This window comes from Amia ocellicauda, chromosome 11 (genome assembly GCF_036373705.1).
Source record: "Amia ocellicauda isolate fAmiCal2 chromosome 11, fAmiCal2.hap1, whole genome shotgun sequence".
NCBI classification, from domain to species: Eukaryota; Metazoa; Chordata; class Actinopteri; order Amiiformes; family Amiidae; genus Amia; species Amia ocellicauda.
In genome coordinates, this window is record NC_089860.1 from 5,836,508 (window position 1) to 5,856,793 (window position 20,286).

Here is a 20,286-nt window from a genome sequence, read left to right on the forward strand (position 1 = left end):
CTGAGTACAAAACCCTCTACCACATGTCTGCAGTAGCATTTACATGCCCTGTCACAGACCCCATATGAAATGATGGCTCTCTTTTAGTAATGGATGCTTTGTGTAGGGTCTGAGATATTGTTGATGTATGAACACTGACTCCCACTGCTGCATACATAAACATCTTTCAGAAATCAATGTTGTCTTGACAGTGACATCCTCATCCAGTGTCCTGCTTGCCCGGCTGCCCAGTTTGAAAGGGTGGCTTGATCTAGGTAGGGAATAGGTGTCTTCACCATATTTACAGACTTAGACATGTTTTTGTAACCTTCTCCTGTTCTGTGCTTCTCTATCACATTTTCACTGACTTGTTTAGAAAATTGCTTGGTCTTCATGGTTGGTTTGTTGTATCACTATGTGCTTTATAGCTTGAAATAAAATATTTAACTGAGAAAAAGTACAAAAACAGATGATTCCACTTTGAAGTCAAGTTTAACCACTCTGATGACACAGAGACAGAGACCTTCACATTAATTGTGTAACCTTTTAAATAAATCAGGTGCACCTGAACTGATTTAAGCTTGCTGTAGCAAAGGGGTTGAATACTTATGCAACTGAGAATCTTTGACATTTCCTTTAAAATCTAACTAAATGTAATCATATCAGCATGTTTTTTGCTTGATCAGTTTGGAGTAGTCGATTCTAAATATAAAGCTTCTTGATTGCAGTCTCAGACAGCAACAAAATGTGGAAACCCTGCAGGGGGTTGAATACATTTGCAAGACACTGTACTTTTCCACATTTCATTGTGTTACAACATTGAATCAGAATGGATTTAATCAGGAGTTTTTGCCACTGATCAACACAGAAAATGTCCATAATGTCAAAGTGAAAAATATAATCTGCAAATTGTTCTAAATTAATTACAATTACAAAACAGAAAATACTTGAATTCATAAGTAATCACCCACTGATTATTTGGTAGAGGCACCTTCAGCAGCAATTACAGCCATGAGTCTCTACCAGCTTTGCACATCTGGACACAGCAATTTATGCCCATTCTTCATAGCAAAATTGCTCAAGCTCCATCAAATTGGATGGTAAGCAGCAATTTTCATCTCTTTCCACATATTCTCAATTGTATTGAGGTCCGGGCTTTGACTGGGCCACTCCAGGACATTGACCTTTTTGTTTTTAAGCCACTCCTGTGTGGCCTTGGCTGTATGTTTGGGGTCATTGTCCTGCTGGAAGATGAATCTTCTCCCAAGTCACAGGTCTCTTGCAGACTTCAGCAGGTTTTCTTCCAGGATTTCTCTGTACTTTGCTGCATCCATTTTGCCCCCTATCTATACAAGGTTTCCAGGCCCTGAGGCAGAGAAGCATCCCCATAGCATGATGCTGCCACCACCATGCTTCATGGTAGGGATGTTGTTATCAGGATGATGTGCGTTGTTCGGCTTAGTGCTTAGTATTGAGGCCAAAAAGCTCTATTTTAGTTTCATCAGACCATTGAATCTTCCTCCACTTGGTCTCAGAGTCTCCCAGATGCCTTCTGGCAAACTCTAGCCGAGATTTGATGTCAGTTTTTTTCTCACCCATAAAGGCCATTTTTGTGAAGCACCCGGGCTATTGTTGCAGTATGCACAGTGTCTCCCAGCTCAACTTCTTTAGAGTTGCTATAGGCCTCTTGGTGGCCTCCCTGACTAGTGCCCTTCTCGCCCGGATACTCAGTTTTTGAGGATGGTTTGATCTAGGCAGATTCACAGTTGTGCCATATTCTCTCCATTTCTTAAAAAAGATCTTTACTGTACTCCGGGGTATATTCAGTGCCGTGGAAAAGTTCTTATATCCTACCCCTGATTGGTGCTTTTGAAGAACCTTATTCTGATTTGCATTGAATGTTCCTTTGTCTTCATGATGTAGTATTTGTTAGGAATTGTACTAACTAGGACCTCCTAGAGACAGGTGTATTTAACCTGAAATCATGTGACACACCTTAATTGCACAGAGACTCCATTCATCTAATTATGTGACTTCTTGAGACAATTGGTTTCACCACAGCTCAATTAGGTGTGTCATAGCAACGGGGTAATTACTTATGCATTCAAGTATTTTCTGTTTTGTATTTGTAATTCATTTAGAATAGATTATATTTTACACTTTGACATTATGGACATTTGCTGTGTTGATCAGTGGCAAAAACTTAAATCCATTCTGATTTTGTGTTGTAACACAATGAAATATGTAAAAGTCCAAGGGGGGGTGAATACTTTTGAGAGCCACTGTACATGCCTGCTTGTGATCAGAAGTAGTATACATCCTTGGTTTAAATCACATAATGACTATCTGTCCCTGTAACTGCAAACATATATATATATACAATAATTAAATCATATTTTTAATTAAAACCAAATCTATTGGGTATATATACTGTTTTTTTTATTAATTTGTTTTCATATTACTCTGTTATTTTGTTTGTTTGATCTGTAAAGCACTTTGGCTCAACTTTTGTTGTTTTTAAATGTGCTCTATAAATTAAAATTGACTTGAATTGTCACATAGTCCCCTCTACAGCTTGTATTACTACAATAGAAGTTGGATATGGAATTTAGAATGTTGTGGTGTGTGTTGTGTCTATATACACAAGGTAATTTGATACTGTTTTTCCAAACCACTAAATTGATAAAAGTGATAAAATGCAAAGTGAGTGAACAGAAGAAATATCTACATCAAATCAATATTTGGTGTGACCACCCTTTGCATTCAAAACAGCATCAATTCTTCTATGTACACTTGCACAGTTTTTGAAGGAACTCGGCAGGTAGGTTGGCCCAAACATCTTGGAGAACTAACCACCATTCTTCTGTATATTTAGGCAGCCTCGGTTGCTTCTCTCTCTTCATGTAATCCCAGACAGACTCGATGATGTTGAGATCAGGGCTCTGTGGGGGCCATACCATCACTTTCAGGACTCCTTGTTCTTCTTTTCGCTGAAGATAGTTCTTAATGACTTTCGCTGTATGTTTTGGGTCGTTGTCATGCTGCAGAATAAATTTGGGGCCATAAATAAATAAATAAATTTTCCTTCGGCGAACAAACTGCCTTCTGCTACAGCCAAATATTTCAAATTTTGACTTATCAGTCCAGAGCACCTGCTGCCATTTTTCTGCACCCCAGTTCCTGTGTTTTTGTGCATAGTTGAGTTGCTTGGCCTTGTTGCCACATCAGAGGTATGACTTTTTGGCCGCAAGTCTTCCAGACTTCTCTGGACAGTAGATCGGTTTACCAGGGTCCCACTGTTTTCTGCCAATTCTGAGCCAATGGCACTGCTGGACATCTTCCGATTGCGAAGGGAAGTAAGCATGATGCATCTTTCATCTGCTGCAGTAAGTTTCTTTGGCCAACCACTGCATCTACGGTCCTCAACGTTGCCTGTTTCTTTGTGCTTCTTCAAAAGAGCTTGGACAGCACATCTGGAAACCCCCATGTGCCTTGAAATGTCTGCCTGGGAGAGACCTTGCTGATGCAGTATAACTACCTTGTGTCTTGTTGCTATGCTCAGTCTTGCCATGGTGTATGACTTTTGGCAGTAAACTGTCTTCAGCTACCTCACCTTGTTAGCTGAGTTTGGCTGTTCCTCACCCAGGTTTATTCCTCCTACACAGTTGTTTCTGTTTCAGTTAATAATTGTGTTTCAACCTACATATTGAATTGATGATCATTAGCACCTGTTTGGTATAATTGTTTAATCATACACCTGACTATATGCCTACAAAATCACTGACTTTGTGCAAGTGTACGTATTTGATTTAGATTTGTCTTCTGTTCACTCACTTTGCATTTTGTTAATTGATGAATATAATCTATTATCATGTCTATTTTTTAAAGCATTCTTTCTTTACAGCATTTTTTCACACCTGTATATATATGTATACACACACACACACACACACACCCAAGGGAATACCAGTACATAAACAACACAATAAATGTTACAGGCAAGTCCTGCAAAGTCCTGTTTCTGCAATTTGATTAAAAGTAAACAATACAAAATGATTCTACAATTATAGTTTCTGACATAAGGGATACAAAGCAAGTTGTGTTTTAGGATTTTTCAAATGTATTTCCCCTCCAAACAAACATTCAGACACACAGATATGTTTATTATTATTATTTTGGGCATTTTACCTCTCCATCCTTTGACTCCAGTCGCATCTCACTTCTGCATGTGGCCTGAATATTCCCCGCTTCAGCTAAAATGTGGACACCTTTTGGGGCTTCCATAAATAAAGACCGAGTGGGTGACTCCAGCCTAAAATACAAAATAAATAAATACATAATTATTGCATTACTTTTTAAAATAGAAAGTTTTAATCTGAGAAGACAAAATGCAGTTTACAACTCCCTATGATTCTGTAATACAGAGACATATTTTACAATGTTTTAGAAAAACAAACCAACTGAAATGAATTCTGAAAATTATTAAATACATTTCAACTCATTTTCATTTCAATTTCATGAACATTAAATAAATGTCAATAAGTGCCTGATTAATTGGATATTAAAATATCATGTCTTATAGTTCTGAACTGTATTTCATTAGCTTTTCAAATATATTTCTGGCCTTTTTTAATATTGCACTATATTTCAAAACACTCAGAACCCATTTCTTTTCCCATGGGATAATGGAAAAATCATTGTATAACTCACTGTTGCACATTCATTTAAATATTCATACACATAATTTATATTTTTAATCTCTTGAGCTCCTTGTCTAACAATCATAGTGTATGGTTATACACTATCACTGCAAAACAATTCAGAGGTAGTTCATTGAAAACAAAGTAATCATCTGTTTTCTTTAAAGAAAAACTAGTGCAAAAAGGGACACAGATCTGGACCAAAGCTTGATATTAATGCAAGCATATCTATAGATCTATCATCTGGTGGCTTTTGTCAAGTGAGTGAGCACAGATTGACTAGGAACAAAAGTATTGATCTATGCCATGACATTTAGCAGCTGGAAACTGTTATATTCACATAATAGTAAGTTTGGATCAAAAAGCAAATCCATTATTCACCTGCTAGTCTTTCCTCGCTACCATCTCTGAATATATGCAGGTGCATGAAAGTTGTTACCTACTTTCATGTTTCTAAGCTACCATAAGATGGACAGGACTTTTCACCCATTAGGAAGTATATGAATGTGCTGTTTTTACAAGGCATGGTTGAGAATCTATAAATCCATGCATTGATTGTCTTATAACTCCACTGCTGCACCAAGCAGGCCATCAGCACAAAACCATGAAAAAATGAAAAATGCAGGTCAGTGGATTGACCTGGAACAAGATTTTACACAAGAAGAAAATAATGCTGTAAATGTTTGGGAAAAGCAGTTTGCGAAAGAGCTCATTTGCACTCTGAATGATGTGGTGACCTTTCATTTTTTTATAACCCCACGATTTGGAATCGATCATGGTTTATCCACGCGACTCGCTGCTGCAACACTTATAATGAAATAGGAGAGATGTAAACAGATATACAAATCCTATCAAACTTGCTCCCATCAATCCATCCACGACTTTTCACACTGCAAGTCCACGGCACAGACAGCAGAGCCATAGAATTGTAGAGAGGATAACACTGCAGGCTCAGAGAGACCTGGTAAATCACAAGAGTTGTTGTTGTTCTCGTAAGCTTTGGGCCTTCCATACCTGAAAGGTCTGAGACAGTTTGCCTGTGGGGAGTCCCAGTCATGATCAGCTATTGCTATGAACCTGCTATGTCTGAACTATAGAGTCCAAATTATGCTCTGTGGTTGTACCATTAAAGCCACACAGGATTATTGATAATATTGACGATATTTGAAACACTATCACAAAGCAACAACTGCACAAAAAATCTAAGTCAAGCCATAAGTGCTCTGCCATTGAGAACTGCAGGAATCCAGGACTTTTTGTACAGTAGGGTCAATTAACTCAAACCATGCTAAGTGAATGAAAAATCAGGCAGCATGCAGAGTTTAATGCCAGTGTATGGGTGCTGGCCAGTACTGAACTTACAATAAGAAGTCAGTGGGAGGAATTTGAAAGCTAGGTTAGTTAAATGAATTAAGGTTTTGATATGACAGATGCATAATGGAGCTAATTAAAACGGTGGTCAGGAGCATGGTTTACGGAGGTTCTCAATTTAAAACATGAAAACTTGGCTTCAAAGAAAATCCAAAATGTATGTTTCACATACATAAGAACATAAGAAAGTTTACAAACAAGAGGAGGCCATTTGAACCATCGTGCTGGTTTGGTGTCCATTAATAACTAAGTGATCCAAGGATCACATCCAGTCTATTTTTTAATGTTCCCAAACCACATCGCTGGAGAGTTTGTTCCAGATTCTATCAACTCTCTGTGTGAAATGTCTCCTGTTTTCTGTATTGATGACATACATACTATATGTCATGCATACATACATACATACACACAGTGATCTTATAATCTGCCCAAGTCAACCAGCAATTAATTTTATTTCAATAATTGTCAAGCTCTGTGGTGAGATCTATGAAGAGATCAGAGTTAGTATCTGAACATTGCCAGTCAAAGCCTGCCTGGTGTGGTCCATGCACAGGCAGGCAACGCAGAAGGCTTGAGAGTCTGCTGGACGTGGCTTGCTTTGGCATGCTTCACAGCAGTGGAAGGCCACACCTGATTGCAACATATTGGTGTGATCACATTTTGTAGTGTATGAGCAATAAATTATAATCATAATAATAACAATAATTAGCGGTGCACCGATACATCAGTTGGTTATCGGATCGGCATTGATAGAGGGAGAAATTACACAAAGGAAGAAATTAAAAAGCGCAGTAAAGCGTGGCTTGCTGGAAGACCAGCAGCGTCTCAACCCTCTTGTTGCTTTGGAAGGAAAGGCCCTGGAATAAAGGGGTATTAAATGGCACACAACAATGAATAATAATTATTTCCAGAAAGATTAAATTACTGTATGTTAAACCAATAGATGGTAATGGAAACTAAAATAAGAAAAGCTACAGAAACAGACCCAGGCCATAGCAATTATATAATACTAAGAAAACATGAAACGCTATAAGCAACCAAAACATTTTGCCAACTTTCCCATCTTAAACAGAGTGGCCAGTGAATAGCAAATTAGTTTTCAAAGCAATGAAAAGCAATGCTAAGGCAAAGCAGTACTCACATACCTCTTTCTTTTCTGCTGGTTAATAACAAAAAAGTGTAGTCTGTGTGCTGTTTAAATGAGCTGGGGCAAGGGGGGGTCATGTGAACGACTATCGTAGAGCTTTCAGCAATTCCCACTGCATGTCGCAATGTCCCATAGTCCCTTTGGGAGCTATTTTGGACTTGAAAGATAAACTATATTTACCGTTTGTATTTACTAAAATATGATGTGTTTGTCATTGATTGCAACACAATGTTAAATTGGTTCTCGAGTTCTAGATACAATTTTAACTCAAACACAGTGTCCCTACATTACAGAGCAATGGCCCAACTTCTTTAAGGCTTTTTGGATCAATGTGGTTGTATCCTCCCAGATTAGGATTGATGGGGAGTTTATATGTTATTAGACTAGGATAAAGCAATGAATTGTGCATACAATTCCTCTGCATTGATTTAATTTATAACAGTTAAATTACAAAGAAGTTTCCTGTCTCGCTGTGTAATTCAAAATATTGATTTTTTTTTTTCATAATCAGAGCATGGCCAGGGCAGTCCTAAATAATATCCACTATGTCCGAAAATGTTTTCCAAATAAGAAGGAACTTTTTAATTCCAGAAATAAAAACAAATCACCAAATAAGTATGTGAAAAGAGAGTCTAACTCACAGGGTACAATTTTGGACTGGCCAAAGACAACTGCTGTCAATGCTGGGCATTTGTTATCAAATGATGATGAAAAGCACTTTACAAATGCGCATTTCCGACATGTACAAATTAGGAATGACAGTTTGAAACAACTACAGACTAGAGCTTTCAGGATATGATTGGATGGAAAGGAGGTGGGGAGTGTGGATCTAGAGGACATAAGATTACCATTCTTGAAGGTGAAAGAAAACCAGAGAGGCATACTGCCAAACTTAATGAATATACTCCTTAGCAAGACAAATTAAACATCAATGAGCAGTCAGAGCCATCAGCATACTAAATGTGGCCCAGTGAGGATTTGACCTGAAAAACAGCAGTGTTTGTCCCAGAATTAGAAATCCCTTCCATATGTTCCATATATTAAATGACAATATATACAGCTCTGGGAAAAATTAAGAGACCACTCCAAGTTCAGAAATCAATGTTAAGTTTTTCCAGAGCTGTATGTATTGTCTACCTTTCTCTCAGCTCAAGACAGAAACATGAAAGTACTTGTAAGTCTCCAAATGATAAACAAGGTAACATATAGTGCAGTGTTTGGGTGTGCTCCCTTTTGTGCTTGGTGTCACACCACATCCCTTTAACTTCTATGTTCAAGGTTGTTTGCATGCATGTCAAATCATGGACGGAAATACGGATTTTTGTCAGTGCTTGAATTGCTATGTGGGCAATATATATATATTTTCGTTTTCATTTTTTTCCCTACACTCGTCAACTCTCAGCAGAATGCCCGTTTGACTCCCCCAGTTCTGAGGATGGCACTGGCCTCTATGGAAAGGGAATGTGTCATCATTCACTCCTGAATCCTCAAGACCACAAAGTATACTAGTGTTCACTCAGTCAAATGCACGTTTCAGCAACAAAGCGCAGGGGGCGCTGTATTAATACCGTCATTACTTTCACTTCAAGCAGTGGTCTCCAAAGAAATTATACAATAATATGTATAATATACTAGAACAGATGTTCCCAGATAAACACATTTAGTTTTGATTTGTTACATTGTTTGATTCTCGTTTGCATTTGATTCATAACTAAAGCTTAAGAACTTAATTTCCTTTTTTTTTTTTTTTACTTTTGTACTGAATGGTGCATGAGAGACATTAAATCAGTGAGATTTTACTATATTATCACTAGAACAGCTGAGATTTCGGACTACATACCACCTCACCCGTAAAACAGATTTGTTACAAAAACGATTAACAAACAGTTAATATTTTTACTTCTGAACGTCACGAACAACATTTACATTGCAAATTATTTTATTTTTTTCAAAACGAGCGCATAAACATGAAAGAAAATATAAAATAAAGTTTACACAATTAACTGTGAAAACTGGTGTAGATATTGAAATGCACATATCTTAGCAAACATACAATTATAATAACCAGTTATAAAAATAGCATACAAGTAATATATCTTATACACCGTGAAAGCGCTTTCAAATATAGCTCCGTCTGTATGGCTGCATATCAATGCAGAAAATGCGTATTTCAGCACAGTGCGTTTCCACAGACTGCCTTTTCACAGACATTGGTCTGTATATTGCATTTAGCAACCTTTATTCTGCGTGCCAGTGGGACCAGTAAGAAGGGTAAAGGGTATCTTCTCAGTCTTGAATAGATACTGAATTGTAGACCAAACGCTAACACCACCCAGCCTGTCCAGTCGCATTGCAAAGCACAGATTGCCGGCTATTATTATATTATATATCTAGCCTACTGCATAAACTGCGGGTCCCGCTGCTGAAAAAGGTATTAATAACATATTACTTTTGACGAGTTTACATCATTATTTCAAATATGTTCTAACACAAGAACTGATCATGCGCAGAGATATTTACATTTGAATTGCAAAAGCCGTTCAAAAGCGTCTATGGTGGTGCTAGTGTTAATGTCCTATTTTAAAGATATTTGATGATTTCAGTTGTAGAATATATCAGTGTTCTGCCCAGAAATGGCGTATTGTCCAGTGGCAGAAGCAGGCAGGCGACAGAACATTACAAGCTGGAAACGCTTTTTTCTGTTCTATTCAAATCCGGCGTTTAATGTTGTAATTTTAGTTCAGTATTTCCCCCCTAAAACTAAAGTCTATCTTGAGGGTTATTCTGCTAGGTCTCCTAACACAGGAGGGTTAGCACTTGTACCTTGATCATACCTCTTTGATCGACCGAAACTGCATCGTTTGCCTGCATAATATCGGTAGATATGTGATTTTTTGCCGGACATGTCCCATAGTGATATGTGGTTGGGAAGCAAAGATATGCTTGAGTCTAAATCTGCCTGATTTAATGGATTTCATGGAGATTTTTAGCTACGTTTATCGACATCGAAATGACGAAATGAATCGCATATTTCAGGTCTTCGATTTTGAACATTTTATGTTGGAGGCCCCCCAGACCCCCGCCATGAATTTCTCATTACGCTTTGCCACCATTTGCCCCCACACCTACAACCCCCACCCCCCAACGCAAATTCTTGATTATAGCCAAAAAGTCCACCTCCCCATCTGGCTCTTGTCTTAAAAAAGCCTGGAAAGAAAGCACCTTATTTTCAAAAGCACACAAAACCACACAAAACCACACCAAAGTAGTCTTTTTCATTGGACAGTTGGTTGAAAAGGCCAGCACCTCAGAGCAGTGTTGGCAATGAAACTCCAGCCAAAATACTACTGAACTGCAAAAACTGCAGTAAATGTACATCATATCTGGACATCAATAGTTCCTAGTACATTTTTTCCTCTTAGTAACAAATGAGTGTTCGTAGTGTTCCAGTTGTGTTGCAGGAAAATAAATGTATGTTCTTTACTTAAGAGCATTATTAAAAAGACAATGTATTGACAGTAGTGTGAGAGTTATTTCAAATATTTTCAGTCCTAGAAATTAGGAGTTGCTAACACCCATGTGTTTCTTTCAATAGGACCGGGATCTGCGACTTTAATCATAAGGCCTGATAGATTTAATACTTCAGCTAGTACTGCCTGCAAAACTGATTTTTTTGAAGCACAAAGGCCTCTTAAATGCACATACAAACTCAATGCCAAAACAATGAGATTGGGAAGTAATAACTATAGCAATGCCTACAGCAGCAGGAAAGCACATTCAACAAAGATTGGCCACAGAATTTTTTTATTTCTTAGCCACAAAAAAAGAAAAAACAGAGCAATCTGAGGTCAGAGTGGGATTAGCAGAGACACTGTTGTTCCAGAACCGGGATGTATACTCAAATGACACATAGCAGACTAATCTGTCACTTTCGGAATCAAATTGATCTCTACAGGGGTGTGCAGAGAATAAAGGGATAAACTGAGACATGATCTGCATCTATTTCCACTAGGAAAAAATTAAATAAAACATAGTCATTGTTTCACATCCCCTTTTCATACATAGATAAGGGACGTATGTAATTTTGAACCGAACGTCTCTCGGTGTGGCCTTATTGTGCAATTCTAGAATTGTTTTCTTGCTTTCATGGGTTTTGAGACACTGCTGGCTAATTTGACAAGTTAATAGCTTTTCATAAGTCCTTTACAGTTTCACACAGTATGCTGTCTGATGCAATACAGTGCAATGCAGGGTTTGCAGAACCTCTTAAATACAATGCAATCTTTGGAAAGCCTGATTCTGCCAAGCATGTATCTGACTGATGACTGATTTATTTCCCAAGCAAGGCAGGCCTTCCACAATGACTGAATTTCTATTGTGAGGGCAGATGCAGTGCCAGGATTCAATAATGAAAACTTGTAAAACATGAACCCTCTGTTACGTTTGAAGTATTTTCCTTCTGGAAGGTGTTTCTGATATATAACAGATATGAAAATGTGTGTGTCAATTTATAATGCTTTATACATGCTTTATATTTACAGATTTAAAAAAAAAACTACATTGTCTTATGTGGTTGTTAATAGTGCATTTTGTCATTAATAGTGAATTATGTCAGTGATTGGATTTTTGTTATGTACTCCTGAACACTGTACAAATAGTGTAATTGTAGATAAAATTAGCATTAGCAAAAGAAAGACTTGTACTATAATTATTTATTACTCCTCATACATGGAATACATGCAAGGGATAACATTGCATTATAAGTTAAGGAAATACTATTATGTTATGTTTCTAGGTTTATGTATTGTGTAGTGTACCTTTACATTTGTATACCTGTTAATTGATTTTAGTATGAAGTATGTGACCCCCACATGACACTACACTTTTCTAACCAGATTATGCATAATCTTGCTCCTCATATCATACTGCTGTTTTTCTCTGAGTTAAAAGTTGTGCTGTTTTTCAAAACACACTCATTGCCTTGAGTTAAGCTAAGCACTCAAATAATAAAAGAAAACAATTTGTAACTCAATTTCCCTTTGGGTAATCTCCCAAAGCGGTCTAAAACTTTCTTTCTTTCTTAATTAAATGCATATATAATATGTATCTGGGAGAGGGAGGAAAAAAAAACAATACTAAAGAAACAATATATTTGAATGGTTTCATTTTGTCTTTAACAGCAATCCATACAAACAAAAAGTGTGCGGTTTCAAAAAAAGGCTTCATAAAAAGCGACGCATCTCCTTTTCTTAATTGCTCTCGGTGTTGATATTTTGGGAGAGAAGCTGTGTGAATTTAAGAGAACAATCCCGCGGGTGAGAATGACGCTGTTTTGTTTCGCATGTGTTCTCTAAATTAGAGCTATAACTACAATACAGGATGGGAATGAGCTTGACAGTCTTAAGCCATTTTCAGGCTGAACAGGAGCTATGACCCAATTGCAATACCGTTGGGGGCTATTTTCCATTCCCATAATAGCAATGACATTCATTTAATGTTCTCAGCCGGATTCTGCATTCCAACACAAAGGTAGCTGAGGCGCACATTAGGAAAAAATAATAACAAAAGCAGTGTGCGATACACAGCATTAATGTGGGACATTATGTAATATGTCACAATTGTTAACCACTGGGTGATAACTGTGGGTCAGAGGAAGAAAGGCTATTTTCATTACATAGTGTTCCTTGATCAGCAGTAGCAATCTCTCCAGCTGCTTGCAAAGGCAATGTGATTATCTGGTTGGCTGTGTGCAGCACATTGTGTAATTTTAAATATTTTCGCAATTTTAAACTAGCTGGGACATAAGAAGGGTATCAAACACAAAGCCTGTTGCATTCACTTTATACTTGTCCTTATATCTTTAATAATCTTTGTGCTGTTACTGCCTTCCTCTAAAAGTCTTCAGAATTGCACAAATTACTTGTATAGCTACTGGGTCAAATTGGGAAGCAGTTCTTGTGGAGCCTGGCCTCTGTCCTTGCAAGAAAAAAATAAAAAGATGGTTTTGTTACACTTGATTGCCTTTATTGTTGTTTACAAATCATTGGACAATTTAGCAGCTTAATTAGAAATAGTATTTGTTATTATTATTATTATTATTATTATTATTATTATTATTATTATTATTATTATTATTATTATTATTATTATTATTTTGTATAGAAAACACAGAGCAGAGAAAATGTGTGTTTATGGAAAAGTGCCATGTCAGTATGGAACTTTGTGACAAACCTTGCATGATGTTTGAATTACTCTATTACTCAAGATAAGTAATGTCACTTCTGAGGTTGACTTATTTTACTATTTTAGTTCATCCAGGGGCAATTACAGCCTGTATTGCCTTTCTTCACTTGCCACATATGATATGAAAGGTTAAATTGATTCAACCATATGTCATTGTGGACTTGCACGTCTTTTTTTCCACCACAACCCATACTTGCATTTGTAGCTTTGGTGCATGTCAACTATAATGAGTCCTGCAGTCGATACCTGGCTTCCTATGCAAGGGTTACTGTAAGCTGACTGCTTGGATGCTTGGTGTAAGATTGATGCAGTTGTAGGCTTCTTCATTAAAAATTAATGTCTCATGGCATTGCCGGGACGACAGAGTGGTTTAAAGACCTATAGCTCCCAAGTTTAAAGTCCTGCCAAGTCTATAAAATTACACGCACGGGAAACTGTATTCATAATTATACAATTGCTTTTTGTGTCTTCTACCAACAGAAATACACAATAAATACATTTCTTGCATAATGCATAAGATATACTTATACTTATATACTTATATTTATGTATTTCCAACCCAGGGCAAATCATTTTCATACACCGTATGATTACCCTGTATTAATTATAGATACACACTATAGTAACAGAATATATTTCTTGACACCCACCAGCAATAGATGTTGCCACAGTTAATTTGTTATATTGAGGTTGGCTTTCCTTATGATGGACAGCATGACCAACCCTGTGTCATGTGATATCCTATATAACACTGTACTACTAGCATTGATTGAATTTTATTATGAGAGCTTCAAGTTTTATTGCCGTTAGTTATCTCCTCAAGTGTTGGTTCAGGGTGTTTCACAAAACTGCCTTAGTCAATACTATTTGGGTAAGGGAAAAGCAACTGTATTTAATACTTAAGTGGCTCATTACTTAAGGTGTTTTATCCTAAGCCATTATGCACAATGTAATTTCAGCAATACACTTCAATTAATACTACTTTCCTTTGCATTGTGAAAGGATTCAGTTAGCATTCTTCACCATCATTTCAATCTGTGTGCCTTTTGATTGGTTTCCAAATGTCCTACAAGTGGTCAATCCCTGCTTGGTATTTATTGCTCATTATTTCTGCCTCCATTTACATTGCCCACCATATAAAATGTGCTTGCCAGAATTCCTCTCTCTCCAGTATTGGCATTGTACTTCACATGTTTGTTTTAGTTAATAAGAATCCGCTTTAATTAGATTTTGATGAGCATCCGGGCATTGATCAGTGAAAGCAGTGTCTATCCAAGGGAGAATGTGCCAAGAAAACATGCATCGATCTTAGTACAGACAGAAGGCACTGTTCTGACATTAACTTGTGCAGCCTTGCTTTCTCAAAAACATAAGTTCAAAGGAGAGAAAACAATTGCATGGTATCATACAGTGTAAAAATAGTCTGTTTCAACAGAACAAAGCTCTGTGTTTTTGTTTGTATTTGCAGTTGTTGCATGGTAATATACTCTAATGCTGCAGGCAGGGTAAAGGCAGTTTTGGTCATGAATTGCATGCAAAACACAAGCACTAGGGTTGCCTAAAGGTAAAGGAGGACACCAGCTGCTTCTCTGGAACTACCACACAGCGCAATACTCAATACTATAATCAATACTAAAGAAAAACAAGCTAACAGAGGTTACTGTTACATAAATACGGAAACAGTAGCAATTGGAGCTTGGGATAGTGTTGTTTTACAAAAGACAACATTTGATTTGGAATGGTGCAAATGTATGCAGCACTCAATTAAATAGCTTATTTTGTCCATTTTTGATCTGTTCTTCTTCTAATCTGTCCAGTCCATTTTAACATTTCCACTTTTACAAAATCCCAGTGGCTCAGATCCATTCATGTCTCTATCTCTTCTTGTTATTCCAAGCATACATCTGGAATAGGAATTATCCTATTAAAACAGTATTTTTTCCACAGTGTATTAACATATTCTTTCCACTCAAGCCCCTCACTTCAACCATCTAATAAAAGTTAAAAATACAAAACAGAAATTACCTGCTCACACTACTTTTCCCATGTAGAAAAGAGTGAGCACACACCTTAGAAGAGACATCCCAAGAGCAAGAAATGTCCAACAAGTTCCAACTGCTGGACACCGTGTTGGACAGTGACAGCTCATAGGGTAATGGTAGAGTTCCACAGGGATCAGTATTAGGGCCTGTGCTTTTTCTAATTTAATCTATATTAATGATCTGGACTCTGGGATAGTTAGCAAACTTTGCAGATGATACAAAAGTAGGTGGCTCAGCAGATATAATCTCGGCAGCACAGTTTATTCAAAGGAACTAAATTCAATGTGTAGAAGTGCAAGGTATTATATACAAATGTCCACTATAATTACACTATGGGAGGAATAAAACTGGAAGAAGTAGCGCATCAGAAAGACCTAGGAGTCTATGTGGAGTCATTACTTTCCCCAGCCAAACAATGTGGGGAAGCAATAAAAAAGGCAAACAAAATGTAAATTGTCAAAAGTGACAATAGTGACAAAAGTCACTTCATGTAAGACCACGATGCTCTAGAGGCTGTTCAGAGAGCAAGGGAATGTCCTACTGAACCTTTTCAGCCTGGAACAGATAAGACTACGTGGGGACTTGATTCAAGTATTCAAAATCATGAAAGGCATCGACCACATCAAACCAGAGGAGCTTTTCCAGATCAGCAGGCACACACGCACCTGGGGACACAAATGGAAATTGGGCTTCAAGGCATTCAAGATGGAACACTTCTTCACACAGAGAGTAGTCACAATCTGAACAAACTCCCCAGCGATGTGGCTGAAGCAACAATTTGGGCACATTCACAAATAGACTGGATAGGATCCTTGGATCACTTAGTTATGAATGTACACCAAACAAGCATGATGGGGCGAATGGTCTCCTCTCGTTTGTAAACTTTCTTATGTTCTTATAAGCCTGCACTCTTAAACATCTACTCGCTACCTAGCAGCAGCCTTAATAAATGACACCATAACTGAACAGCACATAGATGTACTCACGTTGACTGAACCATGGTTAAGTTAAGACAATGCTATTCCATTAGTAGAAGCCTCCCCTAATGACTTATTTTACTGCCAGAAGGCCCGTACAACAGACTATGGCAGGGGCCTATCCAAAATCTACCACACAGACCAGTGCCTATCTACTAAGCCATTAGATAGCTACATATATTTTGAAATTCACCAGGTAAAATTAAGGCCCCTATTCAATTTTTATGACTGAATTTAGAAATCTCTTATCTAACTTAGCCATACACCATGATAAACTCATTATTGTGGTGTACTTAAACATATATATTGACATTAAAGAGGACCCCCTTACTGTTAGTTTCCTGTCCCTATTGGAGTCTGTAGGCTTTACTCCGCATGTGTCAGGACACACACATCGTCTCAATCACACAATAGATCTAGTTATTACCCGTGGGGTTGAGACTAATAACTTAATAATATCACCCCAAAACCAGATGATTTCTCACCACTGCCTTATTAAATTTGAGCTGCTTGGTAACAAACACACAGGAGATGAACATAAAATCTTGTTGCCTAAAACCTACTCTCACAGCTTCTCTCCCCTATTCCCCAGTTCACCTCCAGAGGTCGTCACCCCCCCCCGTACTAACCAACATTCCTACACAGCCATGTGCACCTGTTCACTCAACACCCTGTTCCCATTGGTCTAACACTCCCAACTTTTGTTATCTGCTCCCCTCTGCCCATGTATATACACTCACCTAAAGGATTATTAGGAACACCATACTAATACTGTGTTTGACCCACTTTCGCCTTCAGAACTGCCTTAATTCTACGTGGCATTGATTCAACAAGGTGCTGAAAGCATTCTTTAGAAATGTTGGCCCATATTGATAGGATAGCATCTTGCAGTTGATGGAGATTTGTGGGATGCACATCCAGGGCACGAAGCTCCCGTTCCACCACATCCCAAAGATGCTCTATTGGGTTGAGATCTGGTGACTGTGGGGGACAGTTTAGTACAGTGAACTCATTGTCATGTTCAAGAAACCAATTTGAAATGATTGGACCTTTGTGACATGGTGCATTATCCTGCTGGAAGTAGCCATCAGAGGATGGGTACATGGTGGTCATAAAGGGATGGACATGGTCAGAAACAATGCTCAGGTAGGCCGTGGCATTTAAACGATGCCAAATTGGCACTAAGGGGCCTAAAGTGTGCCAAGAAAACATCCCCCACACCATTACACCACCACCACCAGCCTGCACAGTGGTAACAAGGCATGATGGATCCATGTTCTCATTCTGTTTACGCCAAATTCTGACTCTACCATCTGAATGTCTCAACAGAAATCGAGACTCATCAGACCAGGCAACATTTTTCCAGTCTTCAACTGTCCAATTTTGGTGAGCTTGTGCAAATTGTAGCCTCTTTTTCCTATTTGTAGTGGAGATGAGTGGTACCCGGTGGGGTCTTCTGCTGTTGTAGCCCATCCGCCTCAATGTTGTACGTGTTGTGGCTTCACAAATGCTTTGCTGCATACCTCGGTTGTAACGAGTGGTTATTTCAGTCAAAGTTGCTCTTCTATCAGCTTGAATCAGTCGGCCCATTCTCCTCTGACCTCTAGCATCAACAAGGCATTTTCGCCCACAGGACTGCCGCATACTGGATGTTTTTCCCTTTTCACACCATTCTTTGTAAACCCTAGAAATGGTTGTGCATGAAAATCCCAGTAACTGAGCAGATTGTGAAATACTCAGACCGGCCCGTCTGGCACCAACAACCATGCCACGCTCAAAATTGCTTAAATCACCTTTCTTTCCCATTCAGACATTCAGTTTGGAGTTCAGGAGATTGTCTTGACCAGGACCACACTCCTAAATGCATTGAAGCAACTGCCATGTGATTAGTTGGTTAGATAATTGCATTAATGAGAAATTGAACAGGTGTTCCTAATAATCCTTTAGGTGAGTGTATATCCCTCAGTTCCCTAAACACATCGTAAAGTTTTGCCTTAACTTAGATAGCCATTTCTGAGCATTATATATTCCTACACCTTTCTGTGTCCTGATCTTTGTATTTGGTTTCCCTGACTACTCTTTTGGATTTCTTGGTTTTGCCTGTTTGCCTCATCGAATGGCCACTGTACAGTACTCTCTACTAGCCTTTTGGATTTGCCCTCTTGGATTGTTTGCCTTGATACACACCTGTTAGGGACCCTGTTCTTGGGTCCACCCCACCTGCCTTGTCCTTGTAACTGTGACACCTACTGCTATATATAAATGTACTACTGTGTTGCCTACTGCTAGCCTTATCAAAACCGAATCTGTAGATGACTTATTGAATACCTTCAACAATATGCTAAGCACTGCTTTAGATACAGTAGCTCCATTAAGGACAAGACTAATTAAACCAAAGAAACGCTCACCATGATTTAACAAGCTCACACAAATGGAGAGCTACAAAATTAGAGGAATGACAGTATAATAAGATACAAGCAGGCCCTATCCTCTGCTAGGTCTGCCTATTACTCTAACTTAATAGAGATGCATAAGAATAACCCGTATTTTCTTTTTAAACAATATTGACACTTACTAATCAGCAGGTAAAGTCTTCAGAGGTTATCTCTCCCATATCACCTGCAATGACTTTATGGATAATTTCAGTAGCAAAGTCGATGGCATCAGAAAACAAAAATAATTGGAAATACACAATTACTATAGCCGATGCATGCAGTCCTTCACAGTCCCTGCCTACCTTAGACTTGTTTGACGCAGTAAATCACCAAGAATTAGTCTTCTTCTTAATTACTAAAATGAAAACTACAACCTGCACACTAGACCCTATACCCAATAAATTGTTAAAACAATCTCTTCCATTAATTATTCACCTAATACACAATATTATTAACACCTCTTTATCCTCAGGATCTGTTCCCAAATCCTAAAATAGATGTAATTAAACCACTTCTTAAGACATCCAGTGCCGACCCTAATTCACTTAAACATTACCAACCTATTTCAAACCTTCCCTTCCTTTCTACAGTTCTAGAGAAAGTAGTTGCAAACCAATTGCAAGCTTTTTTAACTAATAACCATATTAATGAAAAATTTCAACCAGGCTTCCGCTCCAGCCACAGTACAGAAACAGCCCTGTTAAAAGTATTAAACAACATGTTTCTCCCAGATTTAGGGCGTGCCAATGTTATTATTTTACTAGACTTAAATGTGGTTTTTGACACAATTTAATACACTGGTTAGAAGACCTTGTTGGCCTGTCTCACAATGTTCTATCCAAGTTTAAATCATATCTGTCAAACAGACTTCAATATGTACAGATTAATGAAAACTATTCAAATGAGGTTAATTACGGGGTACCACAGGGCTCAGTCCTCGGACCTATACTTTTTTCATTGTACATGCTCCCTTTAAGTCAGGGGTTCCCAAAGTGCGGCCCGGGTGCCAAATGTGGCCCTCGAGGATGTTTGGTGCGGCCCTCCAAAGCCAGCCTTCAACCCACCCTTTTCTGAAGTTTTACTATATTTCTACACTTTATGAACATTTTTTGTTACAAATTGCACATGTAATTTGTGGGAAAATAATAAAATAACAATTAAAGTTAATAAATGTTCCCTTACAGGAATGTATAGGAAATAAAAGGTATGATTTGATACATATTTTGTTTTCATTGGTAGTTCATTTTCTACTGCGGCCCCCCATCCCATGCAACCTCCAGAAATTGGCCCTCCATCACCAGATATTGGGAACCCCTGCTTTAGGTGATATCATTTGACGCCATAATACTAACTTACACAGTTACGCAGACGACACACAATTGTATCTGTCAG

At 38.0% G+C, this 20,286-nt stretch overlaps 1 protein-coding gene across 4 annotated transcripts in view; it reads right to left on the minus strand.

Annotated features, from left to right (window-relative positions):
- Nucleotides 1-20,286, minus strand: part of sgcd (sarcoglycan, delta (dystrophin-associated glycoprotein)) — a 154,085-nt gene that overhangs the window by 5,965 nt on the left and 127,834 nt on the right. For all 4 annotated transcript variants that reach the window (XR_010820922.1, XM_066716460.1, XM_066716458.1 and 1 more), the window contains one exon: nt 4,168-4,291. Coding sequence is in view for 3 of the 4 variants with exons in the window: in XM_066716460.1 (XP_066572557.1) it covers nt 4,168-4,291 (124 nt within the window). In the remaining variant the exon portion in view is untranslated. The remainder of the gene's footprint in view (nt 1-4,167; nt 4,292-20,286) is intronic.